Consider the following 12,099-nt stretch of genomic DNA (forward strand, 5'->3'; position numbering starts at 1 on the left):
GAAAATTTTCACGAACGTGTAATAAAGAATTTTTTTCGTTTTTTTGTTTTTTTGCAGTTTTCCTCAATTTCCACAAATGCATAATATTCAGGAATGCAAAATTAGACATGTTGGACTACAATAACGTTACGTCAGGTTCATCAGAAGAGGACTATGATACAAGTGAAATAATTGGGTTGCAAGTTAATACGCACGAAGAATATGAGGATATTATTGCAGAAGCTTTATGGCCAAATGCTGTTGAACAGTGGTTAGTTATTCTAAAAATTTTGGAAAATTCTAGAAAAAAACCAGGAAGAATGGCTCTAAATTAAAAAAAAAACTCTCATATCTCAAAAACTATCAGTTTTATCAAAAAATTGCCAATTAACAAAATACTGTACAGATATTTTTACACATTTTGTTCGTTGACACCTTTTTGTTAATTCCAACCATTACGGAGATACACAAACTTTTAAAAGTGAAAAAATTGTGTTAAAAAAAAATAAATTTTTTGAAGACTTTTGAAGCCTTCGCCCGTTGCAGTGATATTAAAAATATTAAAATTGGATATTAAAAAGTGCTTGCTAACAAAAGTTTGCAAAAATATTTGGAAAATATTGTTAGTTGACAATTTTTTGATAGCTTTATTGGTTTTTGAAATATGCTACTTCGAATTTTTTTTTCCGATTTGTTTCATATTTTTTCAAATCAAAAAATTCCAAATTTTCAATAACTCTCAGTCCATATCACTTTCTTGTTTTCCCTCTCCAAAAAATGCCACGTCATTCCCCCCGATGTGTCAGATGTCAACTTGACACCTCCTACACTTGGGGGCAATTTAAATTTCCAACGGGCTGAAATATTCCACCGCTAATGACGTGGAAACTTGACACGTGGCAATTTGGGTTACTGTAGTTTTGTATTTAAAACTTTTTTCAGGTTCGTATACATATTGGCAAGTATGATGGTGATCGGAGTGATTGGAAATACGTTGGTCGTTGTTGTAGTGGCAACTAATAAGTCTATGGTAGGTCGGATGGGAACAGGGAACAGGGGGAACAGGGTAGTTTGTAGCATGTTTCACAAAGTATATTTTTGATCTACCTGGAAAAATGTAAAATCAGGGTAGGAGTACAGATCACCAAGTAGATCATAAACAAGTTTTTAAAAATTGTAAAGTTAAGGCCATCATGGAAAGTATTTTTGAACAAGTGGTGTCAGTGTGTCTCATTTTGGTTTGATCTACGTAGATCTACAATAAATGCGGGAGTTGAGACGCAGAGTTTTCAACTGATTTTGCATGGTTAAGAACATGCTGACGTCACTTTTTTTTGTTGGATTTTTTTAATGGATCAAACCAAAATGGGACACTTTGACACCGCGTGACTAAACCAACCGTTCCAAAGTCTATCCCTTGCCCAAATCCGTCAACTCTAAAACATAAAACTGCGAATGTCACACATAGAAAATCCGCCTCTTTTCCCGAATCGAATAAACATTTTTTTAATGAAAACACACGGCGTTTTCGTCGACGCTCAATGTTTTCCTATCATCGTCACCTCATTTCTATCCTTTTCCAGCAATAGGGAAAAAGTTAGAGTGAATGTGTGTGTGACGAAGATGTCTTCTAATGAAAATGAAAAAAGCCAACTCGAGGAAATGAGAGATTTGTAGACAGGCTGAAAGCTGAAAAGGAGCTGAAAAGGGGATTTTTATGTTAAGCTTTGAACATTGACACTTTAAATGACAGGAAGAGATGGAAGATGTTTTAGAACATTCGAAGATCATTCAGACACATCAGGGGAAACTACAACGGGGTGGTTGTAACATCGTGTAGTTTGTAGTGTGAGCCTTCACTCATTTTTGATTGATTGAGGTTCACCCTACAGCCTACAAAACTATTCAGAAATTATTCTAGAAAACTATATATTTTTTTGCTGAAAAATTTTGAATTTCACCTCTATTTTAGCTGCTCAAAATTAAAAAATTGCTTTTGGCTACAAACTACACATTTTGCCTAAGCTTCAACCAAACGACGATCTTCAGAATTTCACTGCAAATATGAGCAAAATGAGCAATGCAATGACGTAAAACGAGCATTTGAATAAGGCTTATTAAGTAAGCAGGTCTTACTTCCAAAATCCCAGGAAAAAAGAAAACATCGGATTTTTTTTGAAGTCGGGACCTAGGTGACCCATTCTTAGGTTTTGTAATATTAAGATTTTCAAACACATAATTGGTGCAAAATGTTTTGCTGATCATTTTGCCATTTGAAATTTTTTTAATAGCTCTCACCGCTCCAAAGTTATGACAGTTTGAAGTAGAGAAATAATAAGAGGGAGAGGACGCAGACGACGATGGTGTCTACGTCTCGGTTCAACCCACGCTCTTTCGTCATCTCTATGTAAATTGTAAGAGAAACGTTAAGAAACCGCCTTTGTAGTTTGTAGTTTGTAGATCCAGGAAACTGTAGTTTGTAGTCTTTAAGTCTCCACCAATGCAAAACTATACTCCAAATTCTGATAGTGAGTATACAACACGGAACACATATTATGTTTTTCTGAAAATTTGTCTTTAATAATTTATGAAAATCTGGAAAATTTTCGGAACAAGATTTTTTCCAAAAGATTTTCATGTTTTTCTCAAAAAATTTTTAGAATTTTTTATCTTTTCCAATCTGTGATTTTCGGTTGAATTTTTCATGATATCAAAGAACCTCTCCGATTTCTGGTTTTAGGGGCTCGGGGACTACAAACTATACACGCCCTGCCAGAGCCAAAAAGCTTCCAGAATTTTCCAGAAAGTGCAACACATTTTGTCAGTCCGTGTGTTGTTTTTCAGTGAAATTAGGTCCCTTTTGTTTTGCACATCATTAACATTTCGTGCTGCCTGGCGCACTGCCAAATGAGCATAATGTAGGGAAGATGCTCAATTTTTTTTTTAGAAAAAACGGAAAAATTTTGTTGGAATTGGATTTGAAGGGGAATTTAAGGAGCAAACGGAGAAACACGATGGTCTTTGAAATGTTTAGAAAAAACCACTGTATTTTTTCAGCGCAACGCTCTCAACTTGGTACTGATGAACTTGGCAATTGCTGATCTTCTCATATTACTATTCTGTCTTCCATTAACAGTGGTGAATGACGTCACCAAGACTTTTTGGTTTTCGGCGGTTTTTTGTAAAAGTGTTAATTTTGTAAATGTAAGTTTTGATATCGAAATTTCAATTGTATAAAATTATCGATTTTTTTCAGAATACATCAGTGTACGTGAGCATAATGTCATTGGTATTCATCACTTGTGAAAGGTGGCGAGCAATTACATATCCCTTAAAAAGCCCATTTGTTAGAACGAGATCTGTCATTGGAGGTACCAAATTTCAGCTTAATTCTATCAAAAATCGATATTTCCAGGAATTTGGTTCATTGCAATGTTCCTCTCGTCGCCGGAGCCCGTCACGCTACATCTCGCCGGAGCCCCATTTGTGCGACCTAATTTTACAACAAAGGTAATAAATTGAAAATCTTTATCATTTGCAGCAAAATTAAAGCCATGGCCTAGGATTTTTTCTAGGCCATCAGGTTATAAATGTGTGCAACATAGTACTCTGAAAACCTATTGCCCTGAGATTTTTTGAACATAGTGAATGAACTGTGGTCTATCCAATCCAAGCTTGAAAAATTGAAATTTTTAAAAAATTAATTTTCAGTGGGGAACACGTTGCAAGGAATCGTGGTCAGAAGAATTCCAGAAAAACTATCAACTACTACAGACAATTTTCTCATTTGTACTTCCACTTCTTGTCATATCAATTTTATGTCTGCATATGGTCCGAACCTTGCATTTCTCTGCAAATTACTTGACGTAAGTCCCGTATTTTCTATACCAAAAACTCAAAATTTTTCCAAATTTTAAAGTCTAATAGATTTTAAATTTTGCGCAGGTTATAGTGTAAGTTGAAAGTTTTTTGATAGCTGTAGCCGTATGAATGTTATGTCAGTTTTATAAAACTTTATAAAACATTTATATATAAACCTTTCGATAGTAGTTCCAACTGAAAATTTTGGAAATTACATTTTCAAAAATTTTGAAATATTCTCAAAAAGTCAATAATTTCAGAGTAGCAAACCGACAAATCAGCATACGAAAAAAAGCGGTCCGGATGCTATGTGCAGTGGTTTTTCTCTTCTCAATGTCTAATCTACCTGTTCATTTGTACAATATTGCGCTGTAAGTTTTTTGTAAGATTTTAAATGGTGAAGTTTTTTTTTTAATTAGAAAAAAACTTTTACTAAAAGCGAGATATGAGAGTTTTAAAAATGGGTACAATTTTTTAAATTTGTTTTCTGGATATTTTCAATTGCTCATATCTCGTTTTGTATGAGAGTTACAAAAAAAGTCAACTGACAATATATTTAAAATTTTTTGATAAATGTTTTGTGTGTTGAAATCTTTTCGATTTTTCTTCTCACCGCAAAGATATGCAAGTTTTAAGGAAGTATGTTCCTCTAGTTCCGTGCCGAAACTTCCCTTTGAACCCCTGTAAGACCTTAACAATTTGAAATATTGAAAAGTTGTGAACTAACAAAATAAACTACATACATTTTTCCACAGTTTGTTAGTTGACAACCTATCACCACTACCAAGTTATAAGAGTTCAAAAATAAATTCACCTAATATTTCAAAATTTCCAGAAACTACGATTTACTGTCAACGGATGTGAGCACTAATACAATTGCAGTTCGGAAGCTCCTGCCACGCGTTTTTTCATATTCTTCATCATGTCTCAACCCCATTCTGTACAGCTTTCTAAGTGGTAGGTTTGAATTTTGTTCAATTTATATTTTGGAAAAAAACCAATCGATAAAACCAACAGATTTATATATAATTTTAAAAAATCAAACAAACGAAAAATCAGAAAAAAAGTGAGATATGTACACGTGAGATATTCAATTTTGAGATTTCAACTGATGGGGTGGGTGGGGGTTACGGTAACAATGCCTAGAAATCAACCGGGTCAGAAATTATGGGAAGGGAAATGTGAGAAAATCGGATATTTCGGACCCGTAGAATAAGTACGTTTGTTGAATTTAGCGTAGCCGATTTAGTCAGTGGCAAAAATTTTAGAATCCTAGTGCACCTGGGAAGGAACTTATGACCATTTTTAAACTGATGGCCTAAAAAAAAGCTAGGCCATCAATTTTCAAAACGGCTTAGTTTTACTCTCAGATGACTTAACGGCTTGATAATTTCAGAAAATGTCAAACTCTATGAGAAAATCAAAAATTCCATTAAATAAAGTAAAAAGTTTCAAGTAAGGTGGCCTAGAAAATTCCATGATTTTGAAATTAATATTTCTAGGCCACCAAATTATCCACACTAGAGTTGATCAAAACTGTTTAGTCTAGCAATACAGTTTCAGTTCATTTGGACAACTTGGAGCACAGTTATAATAGTTTGAAGATGGCGGCCTAGCTTTTTTCTAGGCCAACGTAACTTCAACGGGGTATAACTCGGCTTTCAGGGAGTCTAGTAAGCTAAAATTTTTGCCACAATCTAAATCAATTACGCTAAATTTAATGAAACCGAAAAATAAAAGAAAGAAAAACTTAAAAAAAAAAATCTAAAACTAAACAAAAAAAACATTTCAGGACGATTCCGCGAAGAGTTCGGCCGAGTAGTATGCTGTCTTCGGGATGAGAAATCAAGCCGTGAATTCCGAAGAAAACAGGCTTCACTGTACGCTTCAAGTCAAAGAGTTCGAACGAATAGTTGCTCAACGATGCTTTTGGATCGTGAAACCAGATCATCACTGATTATTCGGAGAGTGTCGTTGGCACAGGCGATACCTTCATCTCCTCTAATTGCTCATCAGAATCCACGTCTCTTTTCACTTGATGACGTACGTGAGGAAGTGACAAATTCAGAGGCTCTTGTGCTCCAGAACTGCTGATTCGACGTGGTCTCTCCAAAAGTGAGGCGATCGATGGATGACGTTCGATGAATTCCGATTTTACTGATGATGATGACGTTGATGTCGCCGATGCGGGTGGGGACAAGAATGCCGGTGGAAGAAGTACGGGTGCTGCAGCAGCTACTGGAGCAATCAGGAGATTTTGCGAGAAGTGCTGAAAAGTTTTATTTTATTGTGAGTTCAAAAACCCTTTTTGTCTGTATTATCAAGTTTGCCATAGCCTAGTTAGTCTACTCAAAAATTTTCAGAGCTTCAAGCCCACTGGGAGCTGAGATATGCATTTGGTGGCCAAGAAAAAGCTAGGCCACCAACTTTCAATCGCGCAAAACTTGCGTCCTGTGGGTATTGATACCTTGAAATTTTTGATATAGACTATATCAAACATGATATATACGAATAAATATGAAGTCAAAACTTTTGGAGTGTATAACTTTTTTTAATTTCAAAATTTGATTTTCGTAATTCGTATTCCACACAAAGTGTTCACCATGTTTTAATTGGTAGATCATCAAATTTTCAAAACATTTAACCTACTGCCCGCTGAGTTACAAGCATTAGAAGTTTAGTGGCCTAGAAAAAGCTAGGCCATCAATTTTCTAATCGATATAACTTGGGTGGAAATAGGCCTAGCGCTTTGAAATTTTTTGTAACGACTAATAGTCCTACGCCTGTTTTAATGCAAACATTTTTACTTCAAATTTAGAAAAAAAAATTCAAAAAGTTTATAACTTAAAAATCTAACCTGAGAAATTTGAGACATCTGCCGAAGTCGATCACTATGCCACTGTCTCAAAGTACGAACATCAGCCAACAGAGATGGTGCAGTTGCCAATGATTGGATACCTCCGAGCTTTCCAAGTACACACCAAAGACGTTCAGCTAGTAGCATTGGCTGCTGACTTTCCGGCAACAAATCCGCCTGGCAAACTGCAATCGCTGTGAGAATCGGGACAGTTTGTGGTGGAAGTTGTCGAATTCTGGCGGATATCGATTGAATTGCCTGGGGGATAATTGGGTTGGCGGATGACTGGTCGTAGGTTAAGCCTCCTGGTGGGAAGTGTTGGGATGTTGAGGCGGAGGCCGAGGCAAGAAGCATCACATCAAATACGCTGTTCTGTAATTTTATTTATTTTTGAAGGTTTTCGAATAAATGTTTATTTTTGAATTTATCACTTCTTTCAAATTGTTCTCCAAAAATTTCAGAGTTCTAGCCCAGTTAGGAGCTGAGTAATGTCTACTCAAAATTTGCGAGACGCGGTGCGGCTGCGTTTTCAAATGATAAAAAATGTTTCCTAACCTCAACAGAACTATAGACCTTCTAAGTTTTGTTGGCCTAGAAAAAGCTAGGCCATTCATTTTTAAAGCCTGTATAACTCGGCCCCCAGTTATTCAATTTGGCTGAAAATTTTTCACTGGACTCAAAGAGTCTTGGGTATTTCAGAAATCAAATAAAAATATAATTTCTACAAAAATTTACCTGTAACAAGTGTACTCTCTGTGTCTGAGTAATCGATAAAAACGCTGGAATAGAGTTGGCAAAGTCGATGGCGGCTTTCAACGGAATTACAATAAAATTGCTTGTAATAGGACACCTGTCTGTGTAGATTGGTCCCGTGCACTTTTCGAGCTGGAATATGTTAAATTATAGCTGATAATGATAACTTTTTACTACGTCTTGCCCCTTTAAGTTACACCCAAAAAACCTACCGTTGCTTGCAAAGTTCCAAAAGCTTGATTGATTTTGTGCATGACCTCTGTCAAATTCTCATATTGAATTGCAATTTGATCTCTTTGTGATTGAACATTTGTCTTTTGCATTTCCTCAAACATTCGTGCTTTCTCACGTTTTGGCACTCTGCCAAATCGGACGGCTGAAAAATAAAGGTTTTTGGAGGAGTAAGGGTAATTTGAGTTTAAAATTTTTTGGGAAGACATGATATATTCAACAAAAAAGAGCATATTGTAAAATAAATAAATAAAAACTTCTGCTAATTTTGAGTTAAAAATATTTTGAAAATCTCAAACAAAATTGAAATTTTTGCCAAAAAATGTTGTTTGAGAAATGTTTTTTTAAAATCAAAATCCCATATTTAAGCAAATTTTGAAAATTGTTTCAAGGAGCACTGTGAAAAAAAGTATAACTTTACACTAGTTAAAACATAATTTTCAATTGGCCGTGAGATTTCTAGGCCACCAAAAACTAGAATTTTTCAGGCAACTCGTCTAAAACTTCCATTGTGGAACGTATACCTGATTTTTTACTTAATCATTAGCTAAATTGCCATTTTATAATATTTTCAGAATAATTAAAAATTTTAGGCCATAACTGTAAAACCTAGGCCACCAACCCCTAACCTTTATTCTTTTCCCCTTAAGACGCCCATGGACAAATTTTTCCAAAACGACAAATCACATAAAGAAAGTGCATAACACATTTTCGCGTACGGCGGGAAAAACACCACAGGAAAAAAACGGAAAAAAGGTCAGAAGACCGAGAAAGTGCAACTATTTTTTTCCGTTAATGTGTCTTTGTGCGTGTGTTTCTTTGTCTCGCCTTGGTGCCCCGGGTAACCCATAAATAACCCCCACCGGAATGTTTAATTTTGTTAAGGTTTTTTGGGTTTCTAGGCCATCTGGATTTGGGCTTTTAGGCTTTTCTCAACTTACCATCCCTAGACATTCCAACTGCTAGGCATTTCTTCAGTCTGCAGCACTGACACCTGTTACGGTTGTTACGAAGGATCAGGCAGTCTTCGGCCCGTGTGCACGCTCTGTAGGTGATCTTTTGCTGGATGGAACGACGGAAGAAACCCTGAATTAAAAATTTTGTTGAATAGATTTGTAAAGGAAAAAATGGGAATTTTGAAATGTTTATTGAGAATTTCGGATGTTGAGATTGAAGAGAGTAGGTTTAATTTTTTTAAATGAAAACCTTCAAAATCTGAAATTATCCTATAAACTAACGACGATAACAAAAAAATGTTAACAGTCAAAATAGGTTAAAAATATTTTTATACATTTTCTCAGTTATACGTACCTTTCCATAACATTTCCCTACCAATGAAATTCCCATAAATTTCCTAAAACTCGCTCGCCAAAAAACCAGAACCCAATATGCACTAATTACCCCAATTATATAGCGGAATTCAATGCCGTTCTCAATCAAAAAAACAGCATAATAAAAAATTGACGTACCTTGCATCCTTCACACGCAAAAACACCATAATGAAAACCGCTGGCCTTGTCCGAACACACTTGACACAGAATTGTGCCAGCTGATGTGGAGGCGTTCTCGTCCTTGGCTAGTGATTTACTGCCTGAAAATTAATTATTTGATCAAGGTTTTAAAAGTAGGTACATTAATAATCTTGCAGTTTGAGATGCTTTGATTTATAGAACATCAAACGACATTTGCGTTTAAATACTTTTATTCTTGTCGATGCACCATGTTCGTTCTCAGCTTTGTCGGCTCATATTTCAGTTATCTTTTATTGGAATAAAACAATGCCAACTAACAAAATATGCATTATTTAATTTTCTATAATTCCGTAGTAGAGTACTTTAAGACATCTTAGACAGGAACAGAGATATGCTCCGCCAAAGATGACCCGTGAGAAGTTTTCCCATTCGATGCACCATGTGCATGCTCAACTTTCATAGCTTATAACTCTGTTGCTTTTTGTTCTACCACAAAACTGTCAACTGACAAAATATTTATCAACTGTTTTCCAATCAGATTGTCGTAAAAATGTGTCAATATCTGCAAAATCAACCGAGATATGAGCATCCAAATGTAAGTAAGATTTCTTGATCATACAATTTTATCCACCTTTGGTAGCTCCTATTTGGCTTACTATTAGTTTTAAATATATCAACACATTTTTATCATCAAAGTATAGAATACTAGATAACTATGATCTTATAAGTTCTATTAATTTTGATGAAACTGAAAAAAAAACCGAGATACGTGCTTTAAACTAGTTTTCAACAAATATAGTGCATCGATCCAATATAATCTGCTCCCTTCACCAAATGTGACCTACTTTCCTAGTAACCATTCCCCCAATTCCCTTCATGCAAAACAGTAAAACAAAAAACCGGCCGGCTGTTGCGCAATTTCAAAAAAAGAATTGCGCGCGCGCGCTCTCTGTCGCCACACGCGTGAATCACTTTTTCGAAACGGAAGAAAAAGGACAAAAAAAGTGGTTGAGGGATAGATAGAGGTCAGTTTGTACTAGACGGTCACATGGGAGTCTCTTTCTTCCACACAGTCAGGTGAGATGACGTGGATTCTCGGAACGAACAAATGCATGACAGTTGGCACAAGAGACCAGTCACCGGTGGCGGTGGCGGTGGAGGAAAACGGTTTCTTTGGCGGGAAATTTGAATTTCAAATATGTAGGGTATTAGGTCGGGTGACTTTTGATACTTGGAGCAATGCCAGAAATAGAAATCTAGAAAGTTAAAACACTTTTGTTTTGGGAAAAAAACAATTTCGCGAAAATCCAAATTTTTTATATATTAGTAAAAATTTAAAGTTTCAAAAAAAAATTTTTTTCTGAAATTTTTAGAATTTTCAATATTCCAAATCTAGGTAATAAATTCAAAATAAATTTAGCACATTAACAGGTTTTTAGTCTTTGAAAACAAGGGGAATTAGTTTGAAAATCTCAGGCCAAGTTTTTTTGAAAATAATTGTTTTGAAAAGTTCAAAATCTAATTTTTTCAAAAAAAAAACCATTTTTGGAAATTTAAATTTTTCTAGCCCCTTTAACAATTTCAGGTTCAATGCCCACAGTCATTACATTTTTGAACAAAAATGGTCAAAATAAGTAGGTCAGAAAAACAGTTGCGCAGTGTCTCATGTCCCCCTAATTTCTATACTTGTAAACAGGTGAAGAGATAGAGAAATAGTGTTGGAGGCGGTGAGACGCAGACGGAAAAGACAGAGAAGATATGACGTGATTGAAAGAAAAAGAGAAGAATGACAGCGATGGCATGAATTGATCGTTAAGAGAATTTAGGTCAGTGGGAAGGTTTCGGCTAGGAAGGTACTTGGGTGTTTGGTGTCTAGAGTTGCCGAAAACAGCCGATCATAGCTGATCACAGCCGATAAATATTTGAAATAAAGTAGATCAATTGATTTTCTATAATTTGGCTAAAAAATGAGCCAAATATCTTGAAAATGAGGAAAGTTAGGAAAGTTTGAAAATTAGGTTAAATTTTTTTTGGAATTTTTCAACATTTTAAAAATTTTTGGATTTTTTACTTTATGAAGTTTTTTGAGAGGTTTTTTATTTCAAAACATGAAAAAATATTCAAGTTTTATGAAAATTTAACTTTTACATTTTTAGCTAAAAAATTGAATTTTTCAAGAATTTTCAAAATTAGCCTCGAAATTTTTTTTCAAAACTTTCAAACGTTTGTAACTTTGCCCATTTTTAAGCTTTTGAGCTCATTTTTAACTCAAAATGCTCAAAATCACATTTTCAATCCTACAGTTAAAAACTAACCTTCAAGTGCTCCATGTTCACTGTATTGATCGTCATTTGTAGTTGAGACCACCAGTGACTGGATAGCCGACATGTAGAATGTGTCCATCGCCGGTTGTGGATTCATCAAACTTTTTGGGACCACCGGACGGAATGCAGATGATGGTGATGGGCTCAGTAGAGATGATGATGACGTGGCAGGTGGTGAGGAGAATGAGGTGTCAATTGGTGGAGTTTGTAGGTTGGTGAGCAGGGAGAGTGGGAGATGACATGGTAGACTTCCGCTTGTGGAGAGGTCCATGATGATGAAGGAATAGGTATTCTAAATAAATAATGTTGAACAGAAAATTTGGAGCATTTTGGAGCTAACATTGAAGAAAATGGTTGAAAATTGAGAAAGTTACGGGGGGTTAGAAAACAAAACCATATTCTGCAAAAACAAAATGTTGAACCCAAAATTTTAAAAATTGTTTCGGATTTGCAATGAGAATTTAAATTTATTACAATTTTTGAACTTCCATCTATGTTCAGGTCAAAAATGGGCTAAAACGCTTAAAAACTGGCTGAAATAGGATGGGTAGAAAAATTGTTTATTTTTCAAAAATAAAAGTTTTTTTAATTTCAAAAATTTTTTATTTTCAAGATTCTCAGT

General features: G+C 35.1%; 2 protein-coding genes across 3 annotated transcripts; one reads left to right on the plus strand and one right to left on the minus strand.

Annotated features, from left to right (window-relative positions):
* Nucleotides 1-91: 91 nt before the first annotated feature.
* npr-14 (G-protein coupled receptors family 1 profile domain-containing protein) lies at nucleotides 92-7,108 on the plus strand. The gene is made up of 10 exons (NM_001392961.1): nucleotides 92-250; nucleotides 922-1,009; nucleotides 3,037-3,183; nucleotides 3,236-3,350; nucleotides 3,395-3,489; nucleotides 3,691-3,845; nucleotides 4,101-4,211; nucleotides 4,676-4,797; nucleotides 5,633-6,129; nucleotides 6,712-7,108. Exons 1-9 carry the CDS (start codon nucleotides 108-110, stop codon nucleotides 5,932-5,934), a joined length of 1,278 nt encoding a protein of 425 aa, NP_001379223.1. The 5' UTR covers nucleotides 92-107; the 3' UTR covers nucleotides 5,935-6,129; nucleotides 6,712-7,108.
* nhr-85 (Nuclear hormone receptor family member nhr-85) lies at nucleotides 4,848-11,769 on the minus strand. Of its 2 annotated transcripts, NM_001026496.3 has the most exons (7): nucleotides 11,469-11,769; nucleotides 9,151-9,272; nucleotides 8,623-8,767; nucleotides 7,663-7,826; nucleotides 7,433-7,582; nucleotides 6,698-7,069; nucleotides 4,848-6,109 (listed from the first exon to the last, which is right to left on the minus strand). In NM_001026496.3, exons 1-7 carry the CDS (start codon nucleotides 11,746-11,748, stop codon nucleotides 5,798-5,800), a joined length of 1,545 nt encoding a protein of 514 aa, NP_001021667.1. In that variant the 5' UTR covers nucleotides 11,749-11,769; the 3' UTR covers nucleotides 4,848-5,797. The 2 variants fall into 2 exon arrangements, with proteins under 2 accessions (NP_001021667.1, NP_001021668.1); NM_001026497.4 differs by lacking the exon at nucleotides 11,469-11,769 and having other exon boundaries at nucleotides 5,738-6,109.
* Nucleotides 11,770-12,099: the final 330 nt, after the last annotated feature.

The sequence above is a fragment of the Caenorhabditis elegans genome, chromosome I (assembly GCF_000002985.6).
Source record: "Caenorhabditis elegans chromosome I".
Classification (NCBI taxonomy): domain Eukaryota; kingdom Metazoa; phylum Nematoda; class Chromadorea; order Rhabditida; family Rhabditidae; genus Caenorhabditis; species Caenorhabditis elegans.